At 45.5% G+C, this 22,708-nt stretch overlaps 1 protein-coding gene across 2 annotated transcripts in view; it reads left to right on the top strand.

Annotated features, from left to right (window-relative positions):
* TMEM255B (transmembrane protein 255B) overlaps nt 1-22,708 on the top strand; it is an 84,057-nt gene extending 61,349 nt beyond the window's left edge. For both annotated transcript variants that reach the window (XM_086610741.1, XM_086610735.1), the window contains 5 exons: nt 4,569-4,649; nt 8,590-8,675; nt 11,710-11,869; nt 17,191-17,334; nt 22,541-22,708. In XM_086610741.1, the coding sequence (XP_086466867.1) occupies nt 4,569-4,649; nt 8,590-8,675; nt 11,710-11,869; nt 17,191-17,334; nt 22,541-22,708 (639 nt within the window). The remainder of the gene's footprint in view (nt 1-4,568; nt 4,650-8,589; nt 8,676-11,709; nt 11,870-17,190; nt 17,335-22,540) is intronic.

The raw sequence follows: 22,708 nt of genomic DNA, 5'->3' as shown, positions 1-22,708 counted from the left end.
AAAATGGAGAGACACGGATTTGACAGATGGACCACTCGGTGGATAAAGAACTGGCTGGATGGTCGCACTCTAAGAGTTGTGGTCAATGGTGCAATGTCTACATGGAGACCAGTGTCAAGCAGTGTCCCTCAGGGGTCTGTTCTGGGTCCAGTGCTGTTCAACATCTTTCTCAGCGACATGGATGACGGCATTGAGTGCACCCTCAGTAAGTTTGCCGATGACACCAAGTTGTGTGGTGCCATGGATTCACTTGAGGGAAGAGATGCTATCCAGAGGGACCTTGATAGGCTTCAGAAATGGGCCAGTGCTAACTGCGTGAGCTTCAACAAGACAAAATGCAAGGTCCTTCACCTGGGTCGGGCCAATCCTAGGCACAAATACAAACTGGGCACAGAGTGGGTTGAGAGTAGCCCTGAAGAGAAGGATTTGGGGGTGTTTATAGATGAGAAGCTCAACATGAGCCGGCAGTGCGCTCATGCGGCCCAGAAGGCCAACCGCATCCTGGGATGTATCAAGAGAAGTGTGGTCAGCAGGTCAAGAGAGGTGATTCTCCCCCTCTACTCTGCTCTTGTGAGACCCCACCTCGAATACTGCGTCCAGTTCTGGTGTCTCCACCATAAGCAAGACATAGATTTGTTGGAGCATGTTCAGAGGAGGGCCACAAAGATGATCCAAGGGCTGGAGCACCTCTGCTACGAGGACAGGTTGCGGGAGCTGGGATTGTTCAGCCTTGAAAAGAGAAGACTTCGGGGGGACCTAATAGCTGCCTTCCAATACCTGAAGGAAACTTACAGGAAGGCTGGGGAGGGACTTTTTACAAGAGTGTCCACTGATACGACAAGGGGAAATGGGTTTAAGCTGAAGGAGAACAGATTTATGTTGGGGAAGTTTCCTGGCTGCTACATGGGAAGCACCTGTGCCTTGTTGAGACAGGTGCTGTGAGTCATGTTGGTCAGCCGGAGACCACGTGACCTATGGGAGGCTTAAAGGCGGGGCACTCCCCTCAGGGAGGGGGGTAGTTTCCCTCCTGGGTACTGGAGTGGTAGGAGCTCCTGGAGAGTGGTGTATTGGAGCTCTCGGTTGAATAGCCTTCTGATTGAGAGAGCAGTGAGTTGAGGCTCTCTGTTGGATAGCCTTTGATTGGGTCCATTGGGATTGAGACCCTTAAGAGCTGAGATAAAGCCTTCTGATATATGAGGGGAATCACAATGGCCTTTTGGGTTGTGATTCCTGAAGATGAGATACCAGCGGTCCGTGACAGATTTAAATTAGATCTTAGGAAGAAATTCTTCAGTATTAGGGTGGTAAGACTTTGGAATAAATCACCCAGAGAAGTTGTGGATGCCCCCTCCCTGGAGGTGTTCAAGGCGAGGTTGGACGGAGCCTTGAGTAGCCTGATCTAGTTGAGAGGTGTCCCTGCCCATGACAGGAAGGTTGGATTAGATGATCTCTGAGGTCCCTTCCAGCCTATGCCATTCTATGATTGAGCCTCCTCAGTATTCATGGGTGCATCCCATCAGATGCTATGGACTTGTGTATCTCCAGTCTGTTTAAATGTTCCCTAATCTGATGCTCCTCCAGCAAGGGTAAGTCTTTCTTGCCCCAGATTTTCCCACTGGTCTCCATTGAAGACCAAGGCAAAGAAGGCATTGAGTACTTTGGCTTTTACCATGTCTTTTGTCAGCGAGTCGCCTGCCTTGTTCAGTAGTGTGCCCATATTTTTCCTAATCGCTCTTTTGCTGCTAGTAGACCTGTAGAAGCCCTTCTTACTGACCTTCACAGCTCTCACTGGATTGAATGCCAGTTACGCTTTGGCTTTTATGCCTTCCCCAGATACTAGGGTAAAGTCCTCATACTACTTTGAAGTGTTAAAGTACTTAAAGTACTCCAGGAGCACCAGGGCCTATGAGTGTGAGGCTTCTTCTGGTTGTCTGAAGAAGCCTTATCTACTTTTTCTTGATCAGGCAGTCTATAGCAGACACCTACCACAGTGTTGCCCATCTTGATCTGGCCTCTAATACTGACATATAAGCTCTCAGCTGGCTCCTGATTCTGTGATTCCTCGTCTGTCCCTCAGCAGGGTGCTTTCTCTCATAAAGAGCAACTCCTCCTTTCCACTGTCCTACATGTCCTTCCTAAAAAGCCTATATCCATCCATGACAGCTCTTCAGTCCTGTGAGCTATCTTACCATGTCTCTGTGATCCCAGTGAGATCATTTCCCTGTGACTGCACACAAAGCTCAAACTGTTTGTTCTTCGTGCTGTGTGTTAGTGTACAGACAATTCAAAGAGTGCTAAGCATCCTGGAAACAGGATGAGAGCTTTCCTTGTGCTGTCCTATGGGTGGTTCCTTATTCATGCACATACGCTTGAAGTGGGTCTCATTTAGCCTTGTTATGTTGATTATGAGATTTCTCTTGTCCACATCACCCTGTTCACTTCGCTTGTCTCATCAGTCCACTACTTCGTCAGTTGACTGTTGGTCCTCATCTCCCTTCTCTATTGCTCCTAATTTAAAGCTCTTGTCACCAGTTGACTACACTGTAGACAAAAATACTTGATTAGTCAGATGGATCCCATCTCTTCCAAGAAGTCTTTGATTGTGAAAGATGCTGTCATGGTCATAAAAGCCAAATTCCTGTTGCTGACACCAGAGGTACAGCCAGTTGTTGACCTGGGGGATCCATCCAGCCCTCCTCAAGCCATTTCTCCTCACCAGCAGGATTGAGAACACCACTTTGGCTCCATGTCTTTGACTATCTCCCCCTTCGGGGCTCTTCCAGGATCAAACTGAAACTTTTTATCGTTGTGTATATGACGGACAGCAGTTTTCATGGATTTGCTCCTCATGGTAGAAAAGCCATTTCTACTGCTCGTTCCCCTTCTCTCTCATTTCATTCTCATGCAATAGATGAAATCAGGGTTGGCGTGTGATAACTCTGTGAAAGAAGGGCAGCACAGTCTTTGGCTGATCCTATGCTTGCTGTGCTAGCAGAGAAACTACAATCCTGTTAGTTCTCCCAACCGCATCTGTCCCTGGAAGTCATGGCTAAAGGCTAATGCTTTCCCAGGCCTGTGGAAGAATGTTGTCCTAGTTCAAGACACAGCATGCTGTTTGTGTGGTATTTCCTTTTCCTCTAGACAAAAAGAGTTACTGAAGCATTTTTTCTTACACTTGTGTGATATAAATAAATATTTTTGGATGCAGGAGGCTAACCTTTCCCTAACCCTTAGGAGTTGGTGTCCAGACTTTCTTGGGTTTGCCAGAGTAATCAGAAAGGCAAATAAGCTGATGGATGAGCTTTATTCATTGACCTGTCTGCATTCCTGCCTAGCTCTGCGTTTTTACTGAGTATGTATTTTGGATCAGCAGATTCACACAGTTCACACTTCATTATCCAACAAGCATAAAATACTCAGAAGTGATTTTAAGTAGTACAGTTCTTTCTGCAATGTCTGGATTATTCCTGGATGGGTCATAAAGCTTTAAAATGCAGCGAAAGTTAATCAGCACAAATTTCTACTAACAACTTAAGTAGTCTTTTGCTTGTAAGTTGGCATGGAAAGAGGGGATGGCACATAATAGTTTTCCATCTTTTCTCTTGGAAGTGGTCTGACTGACACACCTGAGTGCTTTTTAGGGCACAGATCATGACCTAGGACTAGATCAGTGACAGAAAGTTGACAAAGATTTTTTTTGCCGACATAAGTAATTTCCACACTTTGATTTGGGATAGACATCTGATCACAGAGAACTCTTCAGTTGTCAAATCCTCCCTAGGCAAATATGGTCTAGTCCTGAAAGTGGCTGAGGTGTGCACCCTCTAGCCTTCAAGTGGCCATTTGCCAAGTTCAGAAACACATCTTCCATCTGGCCAAGGATATTTCATTGTGTTTTTCCTTTATATCGACTTGTTGGAACTGTTACAAGCAAAATATGAAATATGAGCAGTGAATGCATCTTTTGCAATAAGCATAGCAAATTAAGATGAAAACAAACTTGGTTCAAATTACTTCCCCTTTATGCCTTCATTTCTTCATTATTCTTTGTTTTGCTTTTGGGGTTTGAAGTGTGTGTAGTAAGTGGAATGCTTAAAGTATCATCTATTTTAAATTATTTTCACTGTGGACATTGTTGAAATCCTATAAAAAGATAGTTCCGTATCTTGAAGACAAATAGCAAAGTAATTCTTTGTGCTAGGTAGGAAACTGTACCAGGAGAAAGAGTGACTGGACCGTTCTCATAGGGCAGTACTATTTGACATCAGGGAAGGAAATGGTTAAATGCCAGAGGTGATGTCTTCTTAAAAGAAGAAAGAATTGACTGGTACAGAGAAAAACAAATGATATTCACACATCTTAGTGGCAGAGTGAGGAAGGAAAATGTAACCCTGAGGAGAGCCATTCTGGAAAGAAAGCCAACATGGGGGTGTGTGAGCCGCTTACCCACGCGTCTGCATTGGCTTCAGCTCCATAGAGCTGTAAGCATCTGCCATGGGGACATGGGACATGGTGCCTTCACACTTCCTCCAGACTGAGTACTTTTTTGGTTGTTTTTCTCTTTACAGGAACCCAGACCTTTGTATAACAAAAGGTGCCAGTTTTATTCGAGTGGAATAGGATTCCTATATGATGCCTACCAAACAGAGGTAAACAAACTCACCTCATCATATGTTCGTTTCTGCTGTGCTTTGAGGGGCTGGGGAGGAGGGAGGCAGGTGTTTGAGAGTATGTCTGTGCATGTAGGTCATGAGTTGATAGAAACCCTACTGTTTTTTCTCACACAAGTGACTCCCTGCCTGTCCAAGCCCCTGATGATTGCAAATCATTACAACCAGTGAGGTTTTGAGTCATCACCAGTGCTTCTATCCAGTACATTACTCTGGGACTGGAATGATTCCTAGTCCATCTATACTGTATAATAGCTGTCTGGGATGTATTTGTCACACTGGCATCTATCTCTAAGGAGGTTTTTGTAGGCTTCAAGTAGAATAGGAAATATCTAAATGAATCCATTTGCATTGTCCAGAAGAGTTCAAATCTTCTCTGTGTTTTTCCAGCACAGGCCAAGAATGTCAGTGGTTTGAATGCAGCTTTTTTATTATCTCAATAACATTAACATGGTCGGAAAAGTGCCTATACACAAATGGCTAGCCTCCTTAGAAGTCCAAATTTAGGTTTTTTCCTTCCTATTTTTCATTTTATTATTGTGGTAAATTGGTGGAAGTGAAAAGAAAATCAAGCAGAGCGGGATTAAGAACAGCTAAACAGTGGTATAACTTACAAGAAACCAGATGTCCTTCATCACCATTCCTCCCATGGCTAAGAAAAAGTGTATGGGGAATGTTACTACTAATAATTCCAGACAACTTAGCAAAGTATATTACCAGGTTAAGCAGCTAATATTCCTTAAATCTTGCTGCTAGGGCACCCTGTCGTCGTTTCCAGAAAATATATGACAAAAATATTTAATTTACCTCCTTGCCTAAAGACTTACCCAGACAAACTTATGATTTGTGACAATACCCGATTTCCTGTAAGTTTTACTCCATCCTCTTCTAAAGTGTGTGTGCACACTCAGACACAGACTTGGCCCAAGAAATGCTTTTGATTATTGCAGGTAATAAGCGTGTAGCTGGTGTCACGCTTACCACAACTCCCTGCAGGTGACTCCAGTCTGGGGCTTCCGGCCAGAAAGGTTTCCTCAGCTCTGCAGATTCTGGGAATGTCTAAAGTTGGGCCACCCAGAGTTCCTTGCTCTATTCTGGCAAAACTCCCATATCTTTTAAAAGCATAGTTAGTTTGTAATAACATTCTTGTCTGGCTGTCCACTCATCTAGAGTCAGCATGTGCTAATTCAGAGTTAATGATCCGTGGCATTTGAGCTTGACTTTTGCTTTTCCAAAGTTAGCCAGCTGGTGAGCAGGGGACATGCTCTGCATGCCAGGTGAACACCTAACTAGGAAGGCAGGTTGTCTACCTGGTGCAAGTTTCCTTTTGATTGCTCTCTCTAGTCTGTGAGTGGTCTCCAGCTCATGTAGTTTGCCTGTTGCAGTTCTTCTCTTTGCTCAAAGCAGAAAGAATTTGATTTTCTTGCAATTACCTTGAGGTAAGAACATCTCTTCAATTGGTGCTGAGGGGGTAGACAGGGACCAACAGCCAGAACATGAAAAAGCTAAATATCTGGTGACTGAAATGAAATAATAGGTCTTGACATGCAGAGTACCTACAGATGGCCTGTTTCCACCACCCTTGCTCACACCACACAGTAATTTGTTTATTTTGGTTTATTCACTGTTCTCCTAAAAAGGAGTGTCTTGCTCTTTGCATCTTTTAAAAATGCAGTGATAAAAACAGACAAATACAGCAACTCCCTTGGCCAATGATTTAATATGTTTTGTAGGCTAGAAGCAACTAAAAACATGTTTAAGATCTTGCCGATCTGCCTCTTTTGTACTTCTAGCCTTCTACAGTAAAAAGGAGCAAATTGGCCTTATTGATGCTGGGAGAGAGGAAAACTACTTTTATTTCCTATCAGAAGCATCCCCAAAGCTGTGCATTAGAATGAACCACCTTTTTAGCTGCCCCACTCCATCTTACGAAGCCCCCTGATCCCAATCATGCATGTGTAATGGAAAAGGGTGTTTTAACAAAGCAGGTCCTAGGCCGTTTTGACCACATACAGGGGGTCAAAACCAAAGTCTCAAGTTCTACTCAGTGCAAAAGCACTAGGGTGTCCCAACAAAATGGCTGTGGTGACAGACCCATTGGCACGCTCTGCTCCAGGATTGGTTTTCAAACTGCTTTGAGAAGTAGCCAGGCGTGATGTTTCAGTCACTTCTGAGCTGCATCTTGATTAAGCTGACACAGTCATTGATGGTATCATGCTCCTCTTCTGCAGTAAATTTCAGTTTAGGCTGAGGACAGCTGCAGCTGATGTGACTTCAGGCCAACAAAGCCCTTATGTGAAGTTCCAGCAAGTTCAGACACGAGGTTGCTGGGACAATGTCTTGTCTCAGGTTGAGAGGTTCTTGTGACAAGTGGGATGTGTCTGTATCGATATGTGAGCTCCATTTCCGGATTGCAACCTAGACTGAGGTTACGTCCTTTTATAACCTAACTTCTGTTGTGGGTTGGAAGAGCTGATTTGTATGAGACACTAAGTACAGGTACAGCCTTGTCCTTGGCAGCAAAGCAATCCCAAGGCATTATTTAAACTTCCTTTTAACTTTTAGCTTTATCACCCTTGCAACTTCCACTGCTCAGACAAATCCTGCTTAGGACAAGTGTGGCAAGTCTGAGACCAGCTGCAAGATGAACTTTCTCTGGTGCTGAGTATGTATGTGTAAGGCTTTCCTTTTCACTGGAAACACACACGTGACGAGTACAGACCCATCAACAGTGGCCATTTTCACACTAAAAAGAATGCACAGCTCCAGAACTCAGGAGCTGAGAAACATGGTTTAACATCTCCTGTGGAGACTATCCCACAGATAACACATTCATGGCTAAGCAGAACTGTCTGACAGAAGCTTTCCAAAAGCAGGCATGTATTCCTAAGTATGGTCTTTTTACTTTCTCATTATGAGGAATTTTCCATTCAATAATACATTTTCTTAGCATTTTGCAAACAAAATACTTCTCAGTGGTTACAGTATATTTTTTCTATCAAAGTAAAAACTATAGAAGGAATGTATTTTCTGACCTGCTAGCTTTTAAAACCTGACAATTCTCCAGGATTTCAAATTTAATAAGCTAAAAATCTGATTAAAGAAAAGCCTTATGTATAAAATATTTCAGTTGGTCTGTAGTGCCAAATAGAAGTGATTAATGCTTACCACACTTAAGGAGTCATTAAAATGCCTTCTTGTCTGGATGGAGAGTGGCTTACATGTGCCTGCCTTTATTGTTCTAACATCTGTCCATTCGTGCAATCCCTACTCACCCAAATAAACCTTTTCAGATTTCTATTCAAGAGCCTGTAGTAAGGCTTATTTGCTGAAGCGCTCGGATCTTTTCTGAGCAGTTTTGTTTGTTGGTTTGGAGATTGTTCTTCTTGTTATTGTTGCCAATTATTTCCTTCTTCAGGAGAGTGTTACTGAAAAGAGAGAGCTCCCATTTATTTGAAGCTGTTCAGCTAAATTGGCTTCCTTGCCTATTTCCCCACCATAATGGAGTGATATTCTTACTCACTTCAGTGGCTTGCTGTGGTGTATCTCTCAGGACCCATTGTCCCTGCATTTTAGTTGTAGGGATCCACATCTTGCAGCTGCAGACCCTGGGTCTCAGCAAAATAGCACGAGCCAGTGCAGCAAAGTGCTTGAAAACTCTGGCAGCCCTGGCTGCAAGCTGGTGCTGGGGGCTCTGGGCTCCGTAGTGCAAATGCCCTAAGACTCAGGGGCTGATGAAACTCCTGGGAGCTCAGGGGTGTCTTTCTGCCCTGTTGTGGACTTTGGAATCTCAGAATCGTTCCTCACAACAGCAAATAAAACCTGACACTGCAGTAGCTACTGCTTTGGAGTCCATAGGATGATTCACGCATTGCACTGAAACACTGAGAATAAACGTCAATCTCTTCTTTTCTGGCAGGTGACATGTTATACCTTAAACAGCAAGTGCCAGCTGAAAGTAAAGAGTAACACGTGCTATTGCTGTGACCTGTACAACTGTGAGAAGTAAGTACCTGTGTGCAGTCAATGGCCTCTGAGAAAGCCTTGGTTGTTTGTCCCTCCTCTTAAATGCCCTTAGGCCTGGAGAAGCAACACAAGGGGTTTGTATGCCCAGCAATCCAGTTCCTCTGCAACTGAAGTCCTGATGCCAGCAGACAAGAGGTCAGAGCTTGCGTATTAGTGTTGGCATTATTTCAGCTTCTTTTTCTTTAAATATGTCCATAAGTGCTTTGCTGTGTGATCAAAATCGGCCAGTCAGTCATAACTCTGTCAAGATTTACTGTTGATCTTGCAACACAATTTTCCCATTGCATTTAATTAATCCTTTTTTTTTTTCTACTAAACTGAGGGAAACAAAATTAATAAGAACATAGGTGTCCATGTGCAGAGATCACATTGTAGGCATATGCAGAGCTCTTTTGTTAGCAATAGCCTCTGTAGGCATGGGATTTTGCGAAATTGCCATAGGATAGATACAGAGGGTCTTGAGAGTATTTTTTGAAGCTGTCCATTTGACTTCATCATCACCAAAACATGAGATGTCAGCAGATAAGAGAAGAAATGTTTGGGTATGCTTACGGAGATCAACTGAAGTTTAGCATTGGGTTGCCATGCAGTGATTTAACAGGAGTAAAAGAGGTGGTTAGGAAAACTGCATCACAGCCAAGTCCAAGGGTTCATAATGTGGAAGACAGATGAAATAAACTCGCACAACTGACCAGCCACCTGGCACATAGAGATTTCAACTGCAAGCAGCATCATGTCTTGCCACATCCAAGAAACTCTGGAGAATTTCCCAGAGCGGAGCCTCTGTCTGACTTATGCTCTGTACACCTCATGATCATCTTACCATCCACTTTCATGCAACCTCTGCGACCCTCTACAGTTCACCCACAGTCACTCTTCTTTTTTTTCCCTCCATATTTCCTCCTTCCTATGTCTTCTGTTTTGTTTTGGTTGTCCCTCCTTTTCACATGCCAGCAGCCCTGAATAACCCCAATTCTCCATAAGCCTTGGCTAGCGTGCTGCCAGACATGAACATTTTAGGTGTAGCGGAACAAGGCTGGCAAAATGAGGCAAATGCATGAGGCTTCTGCATAAAAAAGTAGCTCTTGCTCAGATCCTAACTCAACTAGAGAAACAAAATGAAATTTGTGACTAGAGGGAAGTCATCTATGCATACATATTTCTTATGCACACAAGAGACACAAAGAGAGTGCAGGTCTGTGGAATGGATTAAAATCCCCTGTAAATGTTAAGAGTCTTCTGCTTGTGTAAGAAGTGTTAAATCTGGACACAATGGCGGTATATAGGACAAGTGACATGGGAAAAGTAGAGCAAGCACAACTTTCGTTCCTCTGTATGATAGACAAATGAGGGGACATCATAGTTGCCATGCAGTCTGTTTACAAGAAGAATGCTTTCTTCCATGGTACACAACTAACTGCTGCGCGTTAAGACTGAGTCAAACAGCTCAATCCAATACAGAAAAGAGCAAGGTTCTTAAAGGCGTGAAAGCATTCAGAGTTATCAAGTAAAGTGACTGAAACTCTGCTGCTTAAAGCATAAAGTAACAACAAGGAGAGATCCGGAATACTCCCCCTTCCAGATGGAGATCCTCAGCGTCATTTTTCTAAGACATTGGGTTTGTCTGAAACATCTGGGACTGATCACTGCTATGACAGTATTCAATGATATAATTAAACGTGTATTCTGCCATTGTTAGCAATCCAGAGGACAGCAAGATCTTATGGCACTGGCATGGACAAATCCAGAGTAAAGAAGCAGTCTTGCTGCTCTACAGACTTGGCAATTCCAGTTCAAAGGATGGCTAGAGAGAAGTAGGAGGAGACACAGTGACATGAAGTGACTTGGTGTCAGCTATGCAACAGACTGGTACACGGACAGGATCGCAAGTTGAATTTCCTCAGCCTCACGGCAGCTGAAGCTATAAGTTTATTTAGTTAAGCAATGTCTGGGCTCATATACTAGGGCCTGAGCGAACTCAACAGTAGCAGATCTGCAGTGCCAGAACCGTGCCCCACAACAAATGATCAGACATTTCCAGAAATTACTGTGCTTGGCTTGGTTTTTCCCAGAAATGTGAATTTCTCCATGCTGTTACCTTCCTCTGCAGAGCTTTCCCTAACAACCATCTCCACTGCTGCCCCATGCGCTGGGGATGAAGGAACAGGAGAATGAGCACAAAGTGCTCACTTCTGGTTTCCACCATAAGCTGATGGCAACTTCCTAACAGTGCAAAACCAGACTTGGCATTTATAAAATCCTTCCAACTCGAATAGCTGCTCTAGGACCTCGTTATTGGGCTAGCCTTAAGGCAGGTACTGGAAAGAACTGCAGGAAACTGTGGTTTCAAATTATGCAGTAGGATATTTCTGACTTTCAGCAAGACGATGAGGATTGTCTTCACAGCGTACCTGATATACAATAACCAGTGCAGTGTAGAAGTATAAACAAACATTTCTGGATAGTACAATCCATAGTGTAAAGGCAGTATGTACTGTATACTGTACTGTGTTGCATCTATTAATTTGGAACCGCAGACACCATAAACCAATGTAGCCAGCTGGCAAAATCTCCCTTCCTGTGGTTGAATTAATGCCTAAGCAACTCGCCTTCCCCAGTGTCAGAGATGCCAGCAGATTTCTAGGTGAGCTGGGAAAAAAAGCAGTGCTAAGCATGCTTTAACTGGTAGCTAAATGGCAAGGGCACCATCCGTATGTCAGGACTATGCCCGTGTTCAGAGACCCTCAGCAAAAAAAAAGTCCCTGCTGGTGCACGCCACCAATCAGCCAAACTTGGGTTGGTATTAGTTGGACTACGTGTTTAATGCTGGCATGAGCAGGGCCAATTTTTGTCTGCAGTAGAGCTTTTCCCCATTCATCTGAGCAGTGTTTGGTGGGAGCATGGATGAAATATTTTGCCAAAGAGGAAAGTAAGCAGGAGGGATTCAGATCCTCTGGTGTATTATGTTCAAAACCATTCCTACAGCAGTGACATTGTCTGCATTCCCTTTCAGTGCAGAGCAGTCCGCCAGCTACTATGAATTTCTTGGTGTGAGCAGCTGTCAGGACGTGGTTCACCTGTATAGGCTGCTGTGGTCCTCCACGGTCCTCAACATCATCGGGTTGTTTCTGGGAATTATTACGGCAGCCATTCTTGGGGCATTTAAAGACATGGTAAGGCTCACAGTCTTTTGCCTTCTGTGAGGACTTCTGTGCTTGTTGACATTATCAAGTGAGTTAAAACCAAGGAAGCATAAGTGTACGAAGGAGGCACTTCGAATATGTTTCCTGTGTGATCTGGGAGTCTGGAGTCACAACTTTAGGCTAAGCTACTACCAGCTGCTCACAGCTAAGTAGGTCAAGCCTGGTCAATACATGAATGGGAGGGAAAATTAGGCGTCTGTGTGAACAGATGCTGGTGATTCACTTGGCGGCATCTTTTTTTTCTTCTAATTCAGCACTGATCATGTGGGCCAGCATAGAGTTCAAGGATGCTAGTTTGTAGCTAATGTGTAAAACTCGAGTCCTAGGTGTGACTATTTAACCCTAAGTAGTTCTTTTCCCAAGAATGGGGATTAACTCTGAATACCAGTCAAGTTTTTATTTAACCAGTTGTATTCAGGTCACATTAACCTCTTCTAAGTGCTCCCTGTGCCACACAACCACGTTGTACTGACGTGCTCCATTGCATTCAGAACAGGCTGTGTGGTAGGAGGGATTCTGTAATACAGCACCTCATCTGCCTAGGTTTTCTGACACGTTAAAAGGGTTAATCCTTGTACCTGAGATTATCACTGTCAGTGGTCATGTTTGCTACAGCAGTGCCTAAAGACCAACCAAGTGGCTCCCACTTTACTAGGCACTCAGAAGAGTAGGTGGCCCCTGCCCAAATTACTTCCAAACTAAACAGGCAGTAGCATGGGGATGGAGGAGAAAACTAAATAGAAAGACAGGTGAAAGGAAAGAAGAGTGAGATGGAGCAGGGAAGAGAAAGCAAGAGTGAAGAGTGAGATGTATAGCAGTGGTGCAGACTAGAGGAAAGGGGCTCCTCAGAGTGGTGAGCTAAGGACCCAGTCAGACTGGAGGCCATCCAGGACCTGCTCTGGCCACCCAGCGTCCCTTAGCAAGCATGTCCAGGTGCGACATGTGTTGGGTGCTTAAAACCATGTGCCAGAGCAGTGCCATGTGAATTATTTGAAACTCACCTTTGTTAAGAGTTGTAAAATGTTTGCTGGAAATATTCCTCTCTCTAGCTTAAGGCAAACAAGCATACTGAGCCTTCTCATGTAAGAAATGTGCAGCTGAGCTGTCCTTTGTGTGAGGGGACACTTGCAAGGAGTTGATAACAAATTGCAGCCAGACAGTAAAGAGTTGTGGCTGCCTGACGGAAGGGAGTGGAAGCACCTTTCCCAGCTTAATTCATCTCTCCCTGTGAGAGGAGCAATGGAAGAGGGGAGCAGAAACAACTGCAGTGGGAAATGAGGGGAGCAGCTAAATGAGGAGAGAAAGGTGGGCATCATCTACAGTAAGTCCTTGGTAGAGCACTGCAGCTTTCCAGCGCGGCTAAGTATTTTCCCCTGCGTGGTAGACGGGTGTGAGTGCCTCCACCAAGGGCAGCTGTGGGAGTTGCTAGTGCTCCCCTACGATGGGGAAGGGTGGAGAGAGCCAGCTTGATTCCACCTAATCTGTCTCCCCCAAACTGGGATTTGGGGTGATGCTTTGTAGTAAGGCAAGCTCCGACCCAGGCACATCTCTGTGCTGGGTCGACCCAGGCCATCGCTGCACTGCTCACAGGGAACACCAAGCCGAGGAGACATTCTTGAGAGAACTGGAGTCTCCATGACCTGGCACGTTCTCTTGCTGGGAGGCAGAGCCTGGGTCAAGGTCTGGGTCCTCTGACTGAGCAGCATAACGCCGTGCAAGGAAATGGCAGCAGCAGTGAACGTGCAGCTTCCCCCTGGGCTCAGCTGGAGCGAGTCTGTCAGGGCTCCAGCTGAAATCCTGATCAGAATATGCTGTTTAATGCCTCCTCTGCAGTGAGAATGGAAAAAAAAAAACAACAACTCGCTAGCTTAAGGGAAGGATGAGTTGTGTCAGTTACCTCAGCACAGGAGCCATGCGATGCTCGTGGAAGCGTTGCTAAAGCAGTGCTCCAAAATGCAATGGCCGCTCCTTGCTTCTGCCTGTGCTTTGTCAGGGGCCTTCGGAGTGACGCACCAGAGCTGGTGTGCTCATCTGCTGCTTGCTTTCCTTACGAAAGGAGTAGCTCTTGGGGAAAGATGGGGGCCAAGAAAACCTCAAGCAGAAAAGAGAGAGAAAGGGGAACGGGACTGAAATAAGAAGGAACCACCAAAATGTGTGGGAGAACAACTTTCTTTCAGGATGTCACTTTCCCACAGAAATGCTCACTGGCATTTTGCAGGGAGAGCTGCAAAGCCCACTGAAACGCCTCAAGGCATTGCTCCGAGGTTGACTTCCAGAAAACACAGGGCCAGGCTGACTAGTCAAACAAAAACCAGCATGTTTGTCTCTGGGGAACTCTGGCAGCCAAAACATGTTACAAAGGGGAGAGTTTGCAAAACAGTGCTGTTGCCTCTAAACCCATCACGTTTCCTGGACAGAAAAAAAAAAAAAAAAGAAGTGGTGTTTTGGTTGTTGCGGGTTTTCTTTCTTGTGACAAATTCTCTGCAGACCCTGGCACGCTCCCCGTGTTTTTGCTGCCTTCGAGAAGGCCGTGCTGGCTCAGTGGGAAAAGTTTCATCCTCTCCTGACCCCCAAGGTGTCAGCTCTCAGTGGCCCCTGTGTCACCCGTGGGGCTGTCCTCTGGGAGCTGCTGGAGGAGCTGCAGTGGTTACGATGATATCCCCCTTTTCAGATCTACCATGTGCTTGGATATAGGACACCGGCTAGGCAGTTACCTCCAAGTCACCTTTAGCAAAAAGCAGGTTAAGATATAATGTAAATAGAAGTATCTATTGGAATAGTATCTACTTGGAATGTCCAACATGGTAAAAAACTTGTACTATTTCTTACAGAAGACAAGAGGTAAAGAAATACAGGGAAAACTTTACTTGCTGGCACTAGGAGTTAATCTAGAAACTCCCTTCCCTGTCCCAGTATTCATCTGATGACTTGTAGATGTTTTCCTGACGCACCTTGCCAAGGAATCTGCCTGCCCTGAGTTTAGGGTTGCATCAATCAGAACTACCCTTGGTCCTGGGGGAGAGGTTGCTGGCTTTTTTTACTTTACTAACTGAAAAGTTAGTCTCCTTCTTGGAGTCCTCAAGGGAATCTGAACAGATTAAATATCATTCCCTTATCCCCCCCTCCTCTTCGCAAAGAAACCAAAAATGAACCCCTAATTACTGAGCTACTTGCCACGTGTTCATGTCTTAGCACTCCTGCAACTACAGGTGCAGTCTGACATTAAAAGTAGTCGTGGCTCAGGAATAAACGCGTTGGCAGGTATGCGGCAGATCGGTGAGCTGCCCAGCCCCGCTCTGCAGCCGCGCAGCCCAGCGTGCAGCCGCGCGCAGTGAGCGGCAGCCACCACCTGGTTTCCTCACCCTCCCTGACCCCAGGTGCCTGCATGACCCCGGCAACGCTCCCTGGCCAGTTCACAGCTCCTTATCTCTTTGCCTTGGGTGGTGTTTCAGTTTAAAATGTCTCTACCTGCCCTTGTATTTTATGTGACTAATTGAACATGGTGCCATCGCTGGAATGTTTGATAAAAGCATCTAACCAGCTTCAATACCTGCAAATCGTTGATGGCTCCAGGCTGAGACCAGATAGCCTGATAATAAGGTGCTTTGATCAGTGGATTTGAGGTGGGTGACTCCCCAAACCTGTCTTCTAGGACTGTTGTGATGTTCATCCTCAGCAATTGGAGAGCGTTGCTGCTGCAGGTGGAGAGAACGTAAAAGAACTGAGAGAGGTGCCAGGGAGAAGGACAGCAGCACCCAAAGGGACCCACACCAGAAAGCTGGTGACTGATGCAAAACAGGCATCTGTGTTTCGTGTTGGGCAAAATCAGTGTTTCTTGCCACATTTCCACCCATAGGCAGAGGGACCTGACTGCGCCAGGGCCGCCCTCCTGCGAGGAAGGGCAAGACCTCCGGGACTGAGGCAGGCTCCAGAGCTGCTTCTCACTGCTCCTGTCCGAAAGGCAGCATTGCTCCATTTCTTCCCACCACATCCACCCAGCAGGGCGGGGAGAAAGGAGGTGTTTGGAGGAGAGTGCCTTGAAGATGAAACACTTGCCTTTTTCCATGAAACAGGCTCTCTGGTTTTGGGCCCAGCCTTTCCCCGCGCCACCTCCCGAAGTGCCGAGTTCTTCCAGAGAGCTACAGCCTAGATTGTCATCTAACCTCATGTGGTACATCAGTGACCGAGACGATGTTTTCCATAGACAAACACAATTAATATACCAAGATCTTTCTCAATCACACTGAGATCTTGCACTATCTCCAGAGGATGCAGTGGTTTATGTCTCTCACTGATATATCTGAAAGGAAATGCCAAAAAAAAAAAGAAAAAAAAAATCCTGGCTGCTGCTTTCAGCATTTGTCTGGCAACCACTGTATTTTATTATTTCAGTAAAAAGAAAATTCCATGCTCTCATGTAGTGGAATCTGCTAATAAAAACAAAGGAGAGAAAAGAAACTACTAGATTTGTGTCACTTTGCCAAGCAGAGGGACATGAAAATCTTTCACAGAGCTCTATTGTCCTTCACAAATGGTTATATAGCACAGGGGTTTAGAGTTTAACACAAGCTCCCTTTCACATTGAGCTTTTACTGCTTTTTTTTTTCTTTTTTTTTCTCCCTTAGTTGTATCAGCTAGTTTAATATGAGCTATTACTTCTTCCTGCAAACTTCATCTCACGTTGCAATTAAGGGACATAACAATAAAGCCACAGGATATGATAAAGGATTTTATGCAGTAGGGATGAGATGTGCACATGGCGGGTGGTATTGGACAGCCAGCAGCAAACTCCATTTCACAAGTGAGAGGGAGCTGTGAAAGATGAGCAAGTGGTCTGGAAAAGGAGATCTTTGTAGATCTCTGTAGGAAAATATAGAGAAAAGACATGAGGGCATCAGGTAGTTGCTATTGGAAAGAGGCTGCAGCAAATTGTGAAGGACTGGGTGTTTGGTGCTGGAGCAGATAAGAAGAGGTGGTCAAAGCTGCGTGCTGTGCTCTTCAGGGTGTCTCGGGTCTGGAGTCCTGCCCGTGCTTCTGTAACTGGTGCTAGGCAAGCACCAGCAGTCTTCTTCCAAGGAAAGAAGATTAAAATAACTGTGTAATTCTGGCCAGAAAATTCACTCCAGTTACACCCTCCTCTCATTCTGTCTGCTCCTTGTGTTTCTGTAGTACTGGTATTGTGTTGGAAAATTGAAAGTTGTTAAATTGTCTAGTTGCATGTGTTTGGACCAGTTCCTGCTCCAGCCCCTTCTGCGCTGTGCTGACATATTGTTGTCTTTTGTGCTCAACAGGTACCTCTGTCCCAAATTGCTTTCAGTGCTGCATCTCCTCCTCAGATCCTGTACAATCCTGCCCAGCAGATCCTGACGTACGCTGGGTTCTGTCCTTCTGCAGCAACTATTTCTACATATCCATCCTACCCGTTGCCTCTTCAGGTACAGTACAAAACAGCACCGTTCTTACTCCATCAGAAAAGCACAAGCTGCTCCTCAGTACAAGCTCTGCAGTGATAGATCTTGGCTCCTGGGGGTTCAAAAAGTGGCAAGGAAGTTGGATACCAACTCAGACTCGTCTCTGGGATGACTTAGTCTAGGGCTAGTTCTCAGGTCTGTTCTCAGATCTCAGGCTTTCTCTGGTCATCCTTTGGACTCTGTTGGTTGACCAGAAATCCCAATGTGGGATTAGAGCTGCCCTAAGGTAGTCATGAAGGTGAACACAGCCCCCGTGTTGGGCAGGATAAAGCAGCAGCAGAGGCATGAGGGGAAGCCAAAGGAAGCATCTGATACACACAGGATTTGGCAGAAGAATTTACGCACCTTAGCCCAAATACTCTTAATATGGAGATAAGTAGATTAGGACTCATCAGATGGAAAGGAGACAAGAAAGGGGAGGAAATGAGAGGTCTGTGAAATCAAGTGATAAAGAAAGCATTGTGGCTGGATATTAGTGATAGCTTCTCATCACATAAAGTTTTGGTCGCCCCAGTAAATCTATCAGGTGGCAAGATAAGCCAGAAATAGGAAGTGTTTTTACACACCAGTGAAGATTCAAACACCACAGGATGTTGTGGAAGAGTGTAAATGAGGGATTACAGGATTAGTCCATCAGCTACTATTAATCACAGGGATTCAGGTGTCACTCGCAGCCCAGCAAGTCCCCAGATGGCTGCCTGCCACAAGAACTAACGAGGGCTCATCAGAAGATGGAGCCCTTTTTCTTTTAGTCTTTGAATAAGCATCTGCTATGGCCCACCACTGGGAGACAGGTACAGAGCTGCTGTGGCAGTTAGTGGAGGCTGGTGAGCCTCACGGACCAGAGGCAGCTGTCCTGAAGGCAGGAGGGAAAGCTGCCAGAGGTGCAGCTTTCTTCCCTTGTGGAAGGGAATACAACAAGAGCTGAGCCAACACTGCTTCGCCTCCTTCAGAAGGATGAGGTGCAAGTCATGCTCCAAGCCTTTGCTGCATCCAGCCCAGAGCCAGCCTGGAAAATGCAGGGAGTGGTGCTGAGGATGGTGTTTGGGGATTTTTTTTTTCCCCAGAGTGAGGTGAAGAACGTAGGGTGAGCTGGTAAATAATCGAATGTAATGAGACCCTGGAGCAATCATAGGAGTTTTTAGATTTTTTTTTTAAACCTTAGCAAGACTGTTTTGTTCAGTCTTGTTCAGTTGTTCAGGCTTGTTATTCTTCAGCTGTGTAGTGCTAGACCAGTGGGTACCACAAGTTTTGCAATACTTAATTGAAAACACTGCATGTTTAGCATGAGCTAGCTGCGGCCCAGCTCCCCACAGCCTCCTGGGCTACATCTGTTCAGGACCAATAAGCTACTGGGCACAAGTAATGGGACATGATCATCATCCAGACCAGCGAATTGTTACATGCTCCTGGTACGGGTTTGGCCCAGACCACCTAACAGTCTCCCAATAGCGCCCAGGAAGAGGTCAGGAGATGGCAATGGCAATGAACCATTCCCAGTAGGTAGTGTGCATACAGTCATACTGGTTGGTGGTTAGGAGTTCAGCTGTAGCCATGCGATGTGTGCTGTGCCAGTTGGCTTCACGGCCAGAGAACAGTCCTTGGCATGTCTTATTTATTAACATAAATGGGGCCAGGCACTTTTGGAGACCACGGGATGAGAGGAAAAAAAAGGGCATATTTGGAGATCTTTTTTTGTTTGCTTTTAGCTGAAAAGCTGTGCTGTTCTGCAGAGTTCAGTTAGCACGTAGCCAAGAGTAGAGAGAGAAGGGGATAAAAACAGATGAAAGAAAGCTGAAAAGAGGCATGTAAGTAGTCATGAGGATCAATTTTAATTGTTCAGTCCTGTGTTACCTGAGAAACAGAAACACATCATATTCACCCCGAATTCTTAACTGCATTCCAAAATAAACACAGTTCTTTTCCTAGATTTCTACTTTTTCTAAGGAGTGTGTTCATTTGCCTTCTCTATCCTTCGTAGCATTCAGAGGCAGACACCACCAGCCGGCCTCAAGCCAGGAGAGGTTAATGAGAAGCACTAGGCTCTGAAAGGGAAAGTGCTCAATCCTTTTCCTGGGGTGGGAAAAAAAAAAAAAAGCAAGCCACTTTCGTGCATGTATGAGCTCATTATGTTGTAGTTTGGAGAGAATTTATTTCTGCATCGGTATATGATAAACTTACTCAAAGCTACACAAGAGTGAATGTTAGAAGCAGGCCTGATTGATTAGAAACAGCCAGAAGCTTAACCCTCATCCACTACCATTTCTTGAGAGCTGTGGGCTGAATCTATGGGGCTGGAGGTAGGTAAGTCTTCATGACCCATCTAAGTGCTTCAAACAGTGCACAGCAGCTGGATTCAGGTCGTGGTCCTCAAGGCAACTACAGGCCCTCGGGCTGGGATTCATCTGGCTAGAAGCAGGGGCTGTTGGCATGTAGGGATCTAGTGCTGCCTGATAATGAGATCAGGTAGCCTCCTGGCGCTTGCTGCCCCTCCAGGAGGGTCTAGGTCCTGTAGTCCCTGTGTCACATCTCTGTGGTTGTCTGGGCTATCCCATGGCATCCCAAAAAGGCTGGACACTTACATGCGAGCAGCGGAATTGAGTTCTAGCTGTCCACAGTGTAGGAGGCTCTGCCTGAGCTGACTCCACAGACAGCCACATGTGGATTGTCTCAAGCTAAAGATGTACAATGAGAGAGCTACAAATGCACCCCAAAGGCCTTGCCACTGACTAGGGGTGGGATTCAGTTACTACATGTCATTATGCTCTGTGCTTAGATATCTATGTTCTTGAGCCTTCAACTGAGGCATCAAAATCTGAGACTGAACCCTGTATCTTAGGGGTGCAGTTGCCTAAACATATGGCATCTGAGACAGCCTGATGTTCACAAGATGTAGATACAGGGCTGGCTGATTTGGGCCAAGGTCTACACGGGACTTGCACATATTTCTGGAGCTGCTGGCAGGTGTCCTTGGGCATCTCAAAAGGTGTAACGTTTTCACTTCCATGTAGACCAAGATCCACATGAGGGCCCTGAGATGCACCTCTCTGCTTAGCATTCCCCTTGACTCGCCAAAGCTTTGGCTAAACGCTTTTCCTAAGCCCCTGTGTTTCACATTGCCCTGCACTTGCCCACAGTTGGGGCAAGGCCACACACATGGTGCTTCAGAACAACAAAAGGAGCAAGACCTTCTTCAGCTAAGAGTTAGGGAAAAAAAGTAACTCGATGCAAGTTAATGAGTAAAGCAGTTAGCAATCAATTACCGATACCTCTAGTTTGAACCCTCACCTCAACCAGAGGAAATCCACAGCCATTGTTCCTCCTCCTGGGAACATATCCCACCTTGAGTTAGTCTGGCATGCTACACACTTAGGAGCCTGAGCGCTGCCCACATTTGTGTGGACCGAAGCTCCAATAGCTCAAAGGCTATGAACCTGAGTTCCCCTGTGGCTCCCACCATTGAGCAGATTCATTCCTGGTCATGTGCTGAATCCAGTAGCTCACTGAATAACTGCTTGCTGGAGGGGCAAACAAAGTCTTTAAAAAAACCTCCACAACCTGAGCTGGTGGTAAACGCTCCTCAATTCACCTCATGCTTCCTTGTCCACAAGCAGAAATCAGCCAAATGCAAAAAAGAAAGGGTGATAACAGGAATGCATTTTGACAAGAGCGTAACCAGCATTTCTTTTGTTTACTGTGGCATGTGCTAACAAAATCATTCATCTCTTACTGGTACGGTTCAGTCACAACTAGTCTTGGTAACAGGGCTGCCAGCTGGTCAGGTGAGTGATTAGCTATGCAGGGGCTGGTGGTGTTGACAGCAGTAAGGGTTGTGCCAGTCATTCCTGCCAGAGGAGAACTCATTACAGAAGCAATTCCAGGCAGAGAGATGGAAACAGTTGCTGCAGTTTGAGGGGGGAGGAAAGCAACAACTCCAAAATAAACTGAAAAAAAACCCACCCAAAACCCCAACAACTACATTTGGAGCTGATCTAGCTATCAGGTCTGTCAGTGTACCTGCACTGCCTCCTGGGTGTAAGCAACCTTACTGTCAGGGCATCCTCATTCTCACTCACTAAGTTTCCCTGTGGTACAAATGCAGGACAATATTCTCCTTGCCATGGCAGTTTGACCCAGGGCAGCAGCCCCTGCTGACCTGGAGCGCCACGGAGAAGCCAGGCACTGTGACATAGAGTCTGCCAGCTGTGGGCAGCTCTGAGATGCTGTTGTCCAAGTGCCAGCCCTGGTACTGGCCTTCTATATGGTGACTATTAGTATTTTTTAGCAGCAGGGAGCAGTTTATTGCCTAGATTGTTCATTTCCCTTGAAAAAGATCCATGATTACTATTTTTGGGGTGTGTGGTTTTGTTTTGTTTTTTAAATTCCCAGCACTTCAGGCCTGAGCCTAAGGGGAGCTGAGCACAGCTCTTCTGATGAAGCCCATGGACCGGCATGTGTTGGCATATGAGGGGAGGAATGAAATCCTGACCCTCTTGAAATCAATGGCAAAACTTGGTTTAAAGTAGTGGTAGGATTTTATCCAGAACATTAGTCCCTACATGCATTCTTTTAACAAACTCTGCTTGTTCCTGGACATGGGCTGCTTCCTAAGCTCTATTTTTTGTGTCTCTTTCAGCCAAAGCCCCATTATAGCTGAGACAGCCAAAGTGAAAGACCTACAGGGAGACACATGCCTACCTGTAAAGTTTTCTCTTAAGAGCAGTCTGCATTTGGCACAGGAATAAGACCTTGCATTTATGCAAGTATTATAACTGAGATTAATTACATCTGAGATAATTTAAATTTCACAGTGATGCCTGGAGACAGCAGCTACACGTAACCTAATCAGGCAGGCAGGTGCAGTGCCTCTCCCAGGAAGCCAGAGCATCTTTTCCTCCAGAAATTCCTGTTCTGCTCTGTTGCCTAGCTGTATGTGCAATGTCTATTAAAAATGACTTGAGTTACAGATGGAATCTGTTGTGTTTCACTAGACACCATCATTGCTGTACTTAAGCAGGTGCTTTAGAACCGAAGTGAGTGTTGTGCTGCAATGCATGAGACATTTAATCATGGGGCTTATTATATAACACTTACATGGCAAACAACGCAGAGCTGCAAATGGGGTTGTAAGCCTTTACTGAAGAAGATATTTTTCTTTGTCTGTATACAGCCTGCCAGCAATTTTCCAGGAACATCATCTACTGACATTTCTTTATCAGAAGAAACTCAGCCTCCATCTCAGTCCAGCTCCAGCTATGGTCTTCCTCCCAATGCTCCAGCCCTCTATACACCGACTTACTTCTTGCCTGGAGAAAAGCCTCCACCATATGCACCATAG

Source organism: Tauraco erythrolophus, chromosome 1 (genome assembly GCF_009769465.1).
Source record: "Tauraco erythrolophus isolate bTauEry1 chromosome 1, bTauEry1.pri, whole genome shotgun sequence".
NCBI lineage: Eukaryota > Metazoa > Chordata > Aves > Musophagiformes > Musophagidae > Tauraco > Tauraco erythrolophus.
Note: the sequence above shows the minus strand (reverse complement) of the source record. Positions and strands in the feature narration are given on the sequence as shown.